Source organism: Scomber japonicus, chromosome 4, assembly GCF_027409825.1.
Source record: "Scomber japonicus isolate fScoJap1 chromosome 4, fScoJap1.pri, whole genome shotgun sequence".
Lineage (NCBI taxonomy): Eukaryota > Metazoa > Chordata > Actinopteri > Scombriformes > Scombridae > Scomber > Scomber japonicus.
Window position 1 is genome coordinate 30,595,570 of NC_070581.1, and position 12,886 is coordinate 30,608,455.

Here is a 12,886-nt window from a genome sequence, read left to right on the forward strand (position 1 = left end):
TTAACTCTTTACACATCGCTGCTTTTAAATGTCTCTATTTTTTGCATGAATGACCTAAAACTCATTCGATAAAGAGACTCCAATTAATCAATTAAGCAAAAACATTAAACTTATTAATTTATTTATTGAGGAGAGTTAACCAGTCTTACATATTTGTGTGAACTCTTGTTTTCAGTAGCCTGACTCTCTTTCGCAGCAAACGTTTCTGGCAACTCTTTATCAACTCTGCAGATCAGTTTTGAGGAATTTTATCCCGTTTCTCCTCACAGCACTGTCTCAGATCAGGGATGTTAGTGGATTTCCTTCTGTCACGTCCTTCCACTGTATTATCTCTGTAGGATTAAGGTCAGGATTTTGACTCGACTGTTCCGAAACATCAACTTTCTTCTGCTCTAATCATCTTTTGGTGGAGCGACCTGCGTGTTTAGGGTCGTTATCTTTCTGCATGACCCAACTGTTGAGGCTCATGTCACGGTCCGATACTTTACAGACATTTTCCTGCAGAATGAGCTGGTACAACTCCAAATCAGACCCAAACTATAATAATAATGATAATAACACCTTTATTTAGATTTCACCCTTCTTACAAGAAAAGCAGCTTAAAGTGCTTAACAACAAAATAAACTACACACACCAAGTGATTCACATAAAAGGAGCATAAAGCAATCTATCTATCTATCTATCTATCTATCTGTCTATCTATCTATCTATCTATCTATCTATCTATCTATCTATCTATCTATCTATCTATCTGTCTGTCTATCTATCTATCTACCTATCTATCTATCTATCTGTTATATGCATGCTCCAAATGTGTGAGTCATGTGTGAGAACACTTTCGAAATAGTTTTGCTACCCCTTTCCAGCAACTCTTCCTCTAACATCCTCAGAAATCTTCTTTGTTGGAACCATGACACATTTCCACAAACCTGTATTGTGAAGGGTTAGAAAAATCCAGCAACAAGTCGTAAGTCGACTCTGTCACTAACACACTTCTACACACTCCTGTTCTCTGGATTCTGTGATTTCTAAGTTATAAAACAATAATAAAAAAAAAGTCCACACCTGCAGCTCCCAATGCAGGCATTTATTTGGATATCATCAGCGTGACGTTTCAAGCTCTTTTTCAGACTTATCACTCATCAAACTCAGAGCATTGTGCTCCAAACGTGATATCCAAATAAATGCCTGCATTGGGAACTGCAGTGTGAGGACTTTTCTTTTGTTTTTTATTTGTTGTTTGGTCCAACACCTGCTTTATTCAATTTCTTATATAATATAATATTTACATTAATACAAACAGGATGGATGTGACATCACAGTGTGGTGGCACTGAAGGCGACACAAATACGAGCTTGAAGCAATCAGAGTGCATCACAAGCCAGCCGACAGCCAATGGGATACTTCCACATCACAACACAGGTCAGTCAATCACTTGATTTATTTGTCATGTAGCTTAGTGCTTCACAGACGATAGACAGGCTGATAATAAGACAAAGTGTTGTGTTCTTCCTTCACTGTGTGATGTAGAAACTTAAAGCACAAACACTGAGAACAGACTTTACAGTGAAATACGAGACATCTGTGTTTTAAATCAACAATATTTACATATACAGAGATTCTGTATTTTCACATGATGGAGGAGGAGTTGATGTTTTAGTGATTTCTAACGAGGTAATTTAACTTTTTTTCATGTAGAAATCAAATCAGACAAATGATCAGCTAAGATCTCAGCTAATTTCAGATCCTTGTCAGACTCTGATACTCAACAGTTCTCAGTATAAAAAGTAGAAGTAGTCTCACCGCAAGTTTGTGTTTTCCACTTCTGAAGAACTAACACACTCAGAAGACGTCACAGGCTGAACCCATGTGCCACATAGTCTCAGAAATAATCCATATTATTCAGGTGTACATAATCTGGTCCTGGTTTTGAAGCTCTGTTTGAAGACTTTAGTGCCTGTTTGAGCTCATTTGTTGTGTTTTTATCGAAACTGCACACAGAAAAGTGATTCATTGATCGTACAGTCTATAAAATATCAATCGTTGTTCCCTGAAGCTAAAGTGAAAATATTCAGATGACTTTTTTTCTTACAAAGATGTTGAGTTTACTGTTGGAAAACTAGCAAATATTCACATTTGTGAAGCTGTTGCCAGAGAAAATTATTGGCATTTTCAAACATATAAAACAGCCACACAACAATATAAAAAGAAAAACAGCAGTTACACAAAGTAAAAGTCTTATTCCATTGAGATGGGTTAAAAACACTGAGAAACAGGACAATAAGTATGGGTTACTTATTTCAGATTTTAACGTTTAGCTCTAGTGTCTATAAATGGTTGCCAAATTCTCACAAATGTATCCAAGGAGACAGATTTGGGGCATTATTGATGAAAAATGACCATTAATTATTAATCAAATAACACAATAGCTGCCAATCAATCAATTAATCATCTAATACTTCTACTTCTAATACTACTAAATTCTTGATGACCAACATGTACACTAGGGGTCAGTATGAGATTAATCCATCCATGTCTGGACTGATTCATTTATTAGCTGAGACAAGACACAAAGATTCTGTGTAAATCAAATAATCCGTCAGTATAAAACATGTTTCTGTGTCTGTTGACATCACGTCGGGTGTTAAACTCATCCTGACCTGAGAGCAGCCGCACATCCTCCCCTTGAACCAGTGCAGGACGCCGAGAGAGAACTTCCTGTCTCAGGACGTCTGTATTCGTGCCCTGAGCAGAGACTGACAGGCAGGAAAAAACACAACTCCTGATGCCTAAAAGACAAAAGAGGTCAAAGAGTCAGAGCCTTAAAGATGATCCAAATGACTCTGAGCATTTCCTGATTGGTCGCCTATGAGGTTTATGTTAAAGGTAATCTGGAATACGGTCGACAGATCTGACCTAACACCACGCCTTTCACAGGAAAAACACAACATACCTCAAATTACTAATCCAATGACCTTTCACTAAATGACAGGAAGCTGCTGTTACATGTGCAAGTTTCTGTTTTGTTTCTGCCGATGTGTAACCAGTCTGTGGTTTAAGGTGGGCACAGATCTTTGCAGTTGTATGCAGCGGACGAGGCATCAAAGCTGGTGATGCCAATAAACTTAATATGTTGTAATATAGTCAGGAAGTTTAATATCTGTGGAGGAAGGGGAGGAGGGTGAAGGTACCATCCTTGATAACCCCTCTCGTTCAGTCACAGACTAATTCCTGCAGAGAGCAACACAGAGCGCCATCAGACTGTACAATGGGATAGCATGGCAATGAAGGCCAGACACCCCCCACCTCACACACTCCTCCACTGTCCAGAGCTCTGGATTAAACTTTTACACACAAACTGACTTTTCACACTGACTACAAAATATAGAAATATAGCTGATCTGTGTAGATAACACAACTGCATATATAATTTATGTTGTCAATTTATACAAATTGCCCCTCTGAGGATCAATGAAGGAAAATATCTTATATTATCTTTCTCCATGTGTACAGCTTAGACCCTAAAACTACCATGCTGCTACAGTCACTTCCTGTTTACATCATTGGCTGCTTCTTATTGGACAGCAACCTTAAATGTTTCCTAGCAACCTATTCTTTAAGTTTTAAATCAATTAGAGACTAATTAGTCATCATTAATAAGTTAAGAAAGATTTGTAACCTCACCTGAACTTCAGCGTTATCTAATGTTTGACATCATCTAGCTGCAGTGGAGGAAGTCCCGCCCCCGCTCCCTGATAGGCCGGAGGACGGTGACAGCGGCAACGACTCATTAACCAACAGCTCCTCCACCAATGACATCGCTCCTCTCCTGCCGGACCCCCTCCAAAAACAGAAAGGTGACAGATCATCATCCTGGGAACACCTGGGGTGACATGTGACTCAGTGTGATGTCATCGCTGATGTCATCTCTCTGTCTCTCAGATACGGACAGGTCGTCGTCTCCTCCTCCCATTTGTACTCCTCCGTCTTCCACCTTCAGCTGTCCTCCTCCTGCTCCTCCTGACCCTGCTCCTCCTGCTCCTGCTCCTCCTGCTCAGTCCTCCAGACACAGCTGCAGCCTTCCTCATCCTCGTCCTCATCCTCATCATCATAGCACCAATCAGAAGCGGCTCTCCTCCACTAAGAGCCAAAACGCCCTCAAGACAGACGCCGTCAAGATAAACGAAGTAGCAGGAGACGGTGAGCCAATCAGATTTATTCTTGAAATTGTTAAATTTGTCCTGATTTCCTGTGAAGTCTGGTCAGAAGTTCTTTATCTCATGAAACATTTGGCTTTAACCTTCCTGTTGTCTTCCCATCAACTGTGTAATGTGTGTCCTCCTGGGTTTGACTGTTTATAAAGCATATAGTATAAATCACCAATCTCTGAAGCGCACTGGTGATCGAGTGGTTAGAGTGCCTGCTACATAATCACACATCTCTGGTTTGAGTCCGGCCAGGGAACTATGCTGCAGGTCATCCCCCTGTTTCCTGTCAGCCTCTCTGCCAGCTACCATCTGAATAAAGGCATAACAAGCCTATACACAAATCTAGGTTAGACCTTTTAGCCAACTTTAAACTTATTTTTGAAAATTAAGGTCAATAGGCCTCATTTAAATGAAATTATACCTCATGTTTCAGTTAAAAAATTGTATTATTTTATTTAAATTTAAGATCAGAGGAAAATATGTTGATGTCAAAGTTTAGTCAGGATACCATTTCAAGTATTTGAATCACCCAATTCAATGGAAGTAGTGATGATTATGCTTGCAAAGAATGTAGGATAGAACCCTTCATGTGATTTTCAGGCAATTAGATGAAATAAATCCATATTTCTGATGATGAAAACATTAATTAAACTGGTCATATTTGATCCGAGGACAACAGAGGGGCTAGAAAATCTGATTTCAAAGCCAAATCTGAACAAACAGACATGAAACTCATATTGAAACCATTCAGTGTACACCATTGCTAATAAATTTCCAGAAATCCACTAAAAAAACGGAGAAAAAAGAGGCTGCAGAACTTGAGCCTACGAATTATCCGTAATTATCACATTTTTAAGTCCTTTCGTTATCACAGTAATCACTGATAGTTGTCTTTACATCCATGTTACAGATAATTCAGCAGACTTTTAATGGAGACTATTAAACAAAATGTGAACAAATATGGTCTAAAAGCAGCACATCTGATGAGCCTTTACGGCGCCTTGAGTGTGTGAGATCCACTTTATAACAAAAAGATTGGAGAGGCTGTAATTATTCCTGGGTTGGAGGTTAAAAAAAGAGTCACATACAGAGAGGAACTGGATCAAAGTCACTGAGCAGCAGGTGATGTTAAAATCACCACACCTCGCTTATTTCCTGTCTATAGGTCAGTGTGGAAAATAAAATGTTAACTTTGGAAGACTGAAGAGACTTTCTCTCTCTCTCGCTTTATCAGCTGAACACCTCTAACAAGGTGGTCTGCTTATCTCTGCCGCCCACACACACACACATACATACACACTGACTGATAACCACTCTGAGCATCAGTTGGTCTGGTTTTTACAACGCCCACCGTCAGCCAAACACACACAGCTGCCTGACAGTGATCGTGTTTTTTCAGCACTTTATTTTTTTTCAGCTGCATTCACTGTCACCTGTAAGTTCTGATTGTCCCTGCTGCGTTCACTGTCTCCTGTAAGTTCTGATTGTCCCTGCTGCGTTCACTGTCTCCTGTAAGTTCTGATTGTCCCTGCTGCGTTCACTGTCTCCTGTAAGTTCTGATTGTCCCTGCTGCGTTCACTGTCTCCTGTAAGTTCTGATTGTCCCTGCTGCGTTCACTGTCTCCTGTAAGTTCTGATTGTCCCTGCTGCGTTCACTGTCTCCTGTCAGATCTGACTGTTTATGTTGCGTTCACTGTCTCTTGTCAGATCTGATTGTCTATGTTGTGTTCAATGTCTCCTGTCAGATCTGATTGTCTATGTTGCGTTCACTGTCTCTTGTCAGTTCTGATTGTCTATGTTGTGTTCAATGTCTCCTGTCAGTTCTGATTGTCTATGTTGTGTTCAATGTCTCCTGTCAGATCTGATTGTCTATGTTGCGTTCACTGTCTCTTGTCAGATCTGATTGTCTCTGTTGCGTTCACTGTCTCCTGTCTGTTGTGTTTGCCTCTACAGGCCGGTGCGTTCACTGTCTCCTGTCTGTTGTGTTTGCCTCTACAGGCCGGTGTGTTCACTGTCATCTGTGTGTTCTGTTTGCCTCTACACACTGTTGTGTTCACTGTCTGCTGTGTTTTCTGCTTTCCTCCACAGACTGTTGCGTTCAGTGTGTCCTGGGGTGTCTGTTCTGTGAGCTACTCTCCATGTGTTCAGCTGTAGGGACGTGTCTGGCGTGCGGATCAGATGCTGAACTGTGTTGCGACGGTGCAGCCTGTTGCTGCTTGGAGGCAGCGGGGGAAGCGGCGTGTTCAGAGGAGGCGTGCCAAGCCGTGTTGGATTGTGGGATAGTGGAGGACTGCTGCAGCTCGTCCGACTTCCTGGAAGTCTGTTTGGAGTGCTGCTCCATCTGCTTCCCCACATAGAGCAGCCAATCAGACGTGGACTACAAGATGATATCAAGAACAGGAAATTCCAGATGGAGTCGATGTGTTCAGGATGAGCGGACGCAAACAGACCTGCTAACATAAAGGACTGTGCAAAAAATTATTTGTTAGTCTTTGAAAGGTTTTTGGAAAGAAAATGAAGTGCAGACGTGGTCAACTTTGTTTTCTTCTACATGCTCACATCAGGTTTTTGGTCCAGATCTGGATTATTACACTCAGTAAACCGTGGTATTAATGGGGGTTTTCAATATCTGCCTCTTTAGAGAAGAGTTGAGCCTGACATTGATGTTCATCTTATCGTCAACCATCATCTCTTCCTTACATTATGCTGCATTCAAGTGACATGTGATGGATGGGAAAGATTCATGTTTACGACTTGCAAGTTTTCTGACAGAGTCGGTCCATTGAGGATTCAACTACTGACAACTAGGGCTGGGTATCGTTTAAGAAGTTACGACACCAGTGCCAATCCAAATGTCCTTTCAGTACTTTCGATACTTGGCCCTGCCGACATCACATCCATTACATTTGTATAATCACCATGACGACCGACTCTGCTGATGTACATGACAGCTATATCGGAGCTTTCAGAAAAGTCTGAGTTTTCCAGTCATAGTTACGATTCAATGCCTTTATTGTTGTTGCACAGCAGTACAACGAAACTGTGTGTCCCCTGTGGCTGATACACATAAAAAACAGCAACAGACAATAAACATAAACCAACAGACAATGAGACACATAAAAGACACTATAGAGAGAGTGAAGCTGCTGCATCTGTATGTGCCACCATCTTGTCTTGTGCTGATTTTGATCGATTATGAACATTGTTTATTAGTCAGAATCTCATTCCAACTCTGATTAGATGTTAAAACAACATTCGAAGGGGGTTCCAGCATTGTTGCGGATCTGGATCACAACATTTTGAATGCTTAAGTTTTAACACAATATTTCAAATGATTGTGATTAAACAGAGACTGAGAATGTCTCGGCGTCAGGACACAAACATCTGTCTGTCCAACAATCAATCAATCAATCAATCAGTCTTTATTTATTTAGCGTCAAATCACTACAAAAGTCATCTCAAGGCACTTTTCACATAGACTGTACTCTTTAATTTAATTTGAAGAGACCCAACAGTCCCATACGAGCAGCATTTGGTGACAGCGGCAAGGGAAAAAACTCTTTAACGAGAAGAACCCTCAAGCAGAACTGGGCTCTAGGTGGGCGACCATCTGCCTCGACCGGTTGGGGTTGAGAGAGAGAGAGAGAGATAGAGAGAAGAGGGAGAAAGGAGAAATAAAGAGGAGAGGGAGAACGGGAGAAGAAGGTGAGAGGTAGGGAGAGATATTTTGATAACATGTCAGCGTGTTACGTTCAGAGCTTTATCGTGAGTTTCAGCTCATTGTTTAGCTGTCTGGCTTCAACTTTACTGTCTTAGTTCACTCTCAGCAATCTCATAGCAGGTCGTTTCAGATCTAAAGAGTGAAGCCAATGCAGAAGTGTCTTAAACCTGCATTCTCTCTAATGGCCAGCAGGGGGCGACTCGACTGGCTCCAAAAAGAAGTCTGATTATATAGAAGTCCTGTTCTATAATCTGATTTATTACCTCAGGAAACAGTTTCCTAATGAGTTTATGGTCTCTATCACTAGTTTTAGGTCTTCTTCAACATAGCATGATGTTCATTTTGTAAACTATGGCCCCATGCAGAGTGAAATAGACGATAAAGCCGCATATGATTAAGAACGTTGCCACATGTGATTTACAAGTCCCTACTATGGTGGTGCATGAGGTGTTGTATTTGGACCCTTAGGACCTCCTCACTCTCATCCAAATATGGTCACTTCTGGCTCCAAAATGGGAGTCTATAAACCAACGGGCGACGTCACAGTGGTTACGTCCATTATTTTTATACAGTCTATGCTGTAGAGTAGCTGGTGAACATAGTGGAGCATTCAGCAGCAAAAAGAGCCAGATATTTCCCTCTGGAGTTGGTAGAGAGTAGAAACAGAGCTAAAAGAGAGTGAATACTGGACTAACATTCAGCAAGTGGACAGAAACACAACTCCTAATAAATGATCATGTTGATCAGTAACTGCTGGATGTGGAAATCAGTTCAATATAACCACTTAAAATCTGATGATGTGTTAATGTTGTGTTCACTGCTTGTTTCTGTTTCTGTTAAAGCAGATTTTACATCTACAGGAAAGTGTTTCATATGTTTCCTCCTCTGCAGCAGAAATAAAGTTAATTTTCTGACTCCTGCTCTGAGAAACAGAGATATGATGTTTCTGAGTCTGTGATTGACAGGTATGGGGGGAGGGGGAGGTTGGGTCCGGGTGGGACAGGAACTGGTTCCCACTGGTACAGGAAGTGCATGTTTGTCAAAGCGACGAGCCAGGACGTCCAAACAGGAAACAGGAAATCACTGAAATGACAACGCCACCTGACCTCCAACCCCCTGGACGCCAGACATCAAAGAGACTGAGAGAGGACACACAAACACAAACACACACACACACGCTATCAGGTGTCAGATTGAAAAACAGTCAGTTTGAGTTTTCCACAGATTTCTTCACAGCATCTCCCAAAACACTGTGATATCCAAACAGATCAAACCCACGAGGTTCGAGACCCCCCAGCAGGCCGCAGGATTCATCTGAAGGGTCGTGACATCGTACTACACAAATTACACTCTTCACGTTATTACTGAAAGTCACTCAAAACTGTGCAGCTCATTCGGCAGATGGGTGCTGTTACTCTTCTGTTTTCTAGTATATTCTGTTGATTTTATATTTAATTTTAAACATGAAAAAACATTGTTTATCCTGCCGACCCCATTCAAACGTTAAAACACACAAAACTTTGAATTTGCAATGTTGTATTCTATGTTATGATAGGCCACCTTTAAAACTTTTAAGTCCAGTTTAAGTCCAAAGTGAAGAGTTTTACATCAGTTTTCAGGGAAGCTTTTTAAAATCTTACATTTCCAGCCCAACAGTCTTGAATATTACTTACTGTTCTTACTTATTTTCTGTCTTAAATCAACAGTCAGGAGCCCAAATGAACATTAAACCTGTTTTTCTTGCTGTAATCATTCCTCCTGTTCATACTGACCATTAGAAGATTCATTCATAATGTTTACAATCTAAGTGATGGAGGACTAAATCCACAATCCTCCTTCTGTCCAAAAATGTATTTAAAAGTTGATCTGAAGCTAATATGAAGCTTCAGCGTCCAAATGAGTCAAATCTTCATCTTCTATGTTTCAACGTTACAGTGTTTTTAGTACCAAAGTCTCTTTTTGTTACTATACTTCCACCACAGCTCAACAGGAAACACTAAGAGGGAATCTGATGCTAAAAAGACTGTAAATGTGTCAGATATCACTTGATATGACTAACTCACACTGTTACCATAGTAACTATAATAACTATAGTAACTCACACTGATGAAGCTCAATAGAAGCTGATCAGAGACTTTTAAATGACTGTGTGGAAACACTGTGAATTTTGTCCTCCATCACTTTACATTGAAAGCACATTTGAAGGAGATATTTTAATAGTCAGTATGAACAGGAGGAATGATTACAGAGAGGAAAACATCTTTTACTGTTCATATGGACACCTGACTGCTGGTTTAAGGGAACACTGCAAGAATGAACCCGTCCTTTAAAATTGACAGGCAGACAGACACTGCCCTCTTGTGGACAATAACATAATAACAGCTGTGAGTGTTGTGGAGATTAAAAATGGTCATGTGTGACTATTGAGGAGATTTAATTGATTTCTATATATATATATATATATATATATATATAGAAATTACATATACACATATAAATTCACCAAATCACTTTCTTTGATGAACATTTTTGTACAAACATTATTGTTAGAATCCTAAACTTGAACAAGTGTGTCACTGAATATAATTTGAGATAATTTAAAATATTATATTAATGTTTTTAGCATATTTTTCAGGTTTTTATTGCCATGGCAAATGATGTGTAAGGCGTAAATTAATGACCGGTATATTCTTCATGTTTTTCATTGATGTATTAGAATCATTATTATGAATTAATAACCATCAGCTATTTGTAGATGTGAAGGTTTCTTTAGTTTTAAAATTCAGTTTGAATCAAATGATCAGTATTATGTGTTAATAAAAATCTCTTCCCTGATTTTTTTTCATATTTTATTTCATTTTTTGTGAGGACACTGAATGTTGTACTTAGCAAATATTTTATCTTTTTAATTTTTGTTTCACTAATTTACATCCGTCCTTGTTCTGTTCAATTATTGAAAAGCAATTATATTAAAGTTTGTATATAGTTACTGAGTGTTATTCTGTCGTTTAATTAAAGTCTTTAATTTAAAAAAAAGTGTAATATTATGATGGAAACAGGCTGAGAGCAGCTGATGTACTAGTTCATGTTTGTGATGAAATAAAAGACAAAGAAGAGAAAACAGTTTTTTATGAGTTTATTTCAATAAAAAAGTTTAAATCTGAAACATATATAGGATCTATAAAAACAAACGTGACGTTAAATGAAACATATTCAATTCATTTTCAGACTACATGAAACAAAGAAACACGGCGCTGTGTGTTTGTAAACATAGATGTCATAAAAATATAATAATACATCGATAAAGGACAAACATAAATCCCTTTCTGGAAGAAGTTTTCACCTGATAACAGATGAGTGACAGCTGAACCCGGATGCTGTTGCTATAGTAACCGGCATCACCTGGCATAACATCCTGACTGTTAATGGCTCTTTATATCCTCACTATTTAAAATGTTTCTCCATCAGTGAGGAAGTGTTGAAACTGAATCAGTGCTCTGGTTTTTAGTCTCAGGACTTCAGGATTACGACCGCTGGATTGAAATTTCAAACATTTTAAAAGTTCAGGTGTCACAGAGTCTGAATGTGAAGCAGACAGCTGACGTCAGATTAGCCCTGAGTTTCTGTACAAACCTCAAAGAAACAAATCTGCTGCTTCAATGTTTGTCTGCAGACGCCATTAATGTGCAGAAAACTTAAACCCAAAAGCTACCTGACTGCTAGCTTCACCAACAGCAGTGAGTTAGCTCTGTGGCTAACTGATGTTGTTGAGCTAACCGCTAACCGCTAACTTATCAGTTGGCTCCAAACTGCAGCGTCTTATCTTTCAGCTGCAGCCAACAGTCTGTTCGCTCACTGTTAACTCCTAACGTTAGCTTACTGTACACAAACTATTAAGTCTGTAGTCAATGGTTACAACTAGCTGGTGTCAGTTAAGTAATTAGTTGACTTTGTCCAAGTTGAGAGATGCTATAGCTAACAGGGAGTTCTGAGCTACAGTTTATTTATAGCTCACTGTTAACCAGTTAATGTTATTGTTAGTTAGCTAACTGCACAACTAGCTGGTGTCAGTGAAGTAATTAGTTGACTTTGTCCAAGAGGAGAGATGCTATAGCTAACAGGGAGTTCTGAGCTACAGTTTATTTATAGCTCACTGTTAACCAGTTAATGTTATTGTTAGTTAGCTAACTGCACAACTAGCTGGTGTCAGTGAAGTAATTAGTTGACTTTGTCCAAGAGGAGAGATGCTATAGCTAACAGGGAGTTCTGAGCTACAGTTTATTTATAGCTCATTGTTAACTGGTTAATGTTATTGTTAGCTTACTGCATAGCTAGCTAGTGTCCATTACAGGCATTTACACAGGTAGACGGGTATCTGGAAAAACTGATATATTTTCATACGTTTTAGCCTTTCATCCACGCTAACACTCAGTCCTCGGTCACTGAAAACGATTATTTCCAAAGTGGAGATTTTGGCAGTTTTAGGTTCCCAAATGTCACAGTATGCAACAGAAAATGCATTAATGTCGCCATGTCGAGACAGATGGCCGCCCACTTTGAGCCTGGTTCTGAGGTTACTTCCTGTTAAAAGGGAGTTTTTTCTCACCACTGTTGCTCATGTGGGAATGTTGGGTCTCTGTAAAGTTAAAACCTGAAGAGTTCGGTTTAGAACCTGCTCTATGTGTAAAGTGCCTTGAGATAACTCTGTTGTGATTTGGCGCTATACAAATAAAGATTGATTGATTGAATGATTGATTGATTGAGGTGTGCAACCTTTGTTTAGGCTTTATGCAGTGTTCACGTAGATGAAAACTTTTCTGAAATCGACCTGATGTGGACAATGTTATTATTAAAAAGGGGAGGGGGGGGGGGGTAATCCATTATTATAAATACCCGGCTACGTGTGCACATGGTCTAAGTAATTCATAGATGAGAGACGCTATCATTAACTCATCGCT

General features: G+C 39.6%; 1 protein-coding gene across 1 annotated transcript; it reads left to right on the forward strand.

Moving 5' to 3' along the window:
- Window positions 1-269: 269 nt before the first annotated feature.
- On the forward strand, window positions 270-7,003 carry zgc:113363 (uncharacterized protein LOC791449 homolog). The gene is made up of 5 exons (XM_053318219.1): window positions 270-345; window positions 1,304-1,422; window positions 3,729-3,857; window positions 3,943-4,200; window positions 6,296-7,003. The coding sequence occupies exons 2-5, from the start codon at window positions 1,305-1,307 to the stop codon at window positions 6,562-6,564; spliced, it is 774 nt and encodes a 257-aa protein (XP_053174194.1). The 5' UTR covers window positions 270-345; window position 1,304; the 3' UTR covers window positions 6,565-7,003.
- The last annotated feature ends 5,883 nt before the right edge of the window (window positions 7,004-12,886 follow it).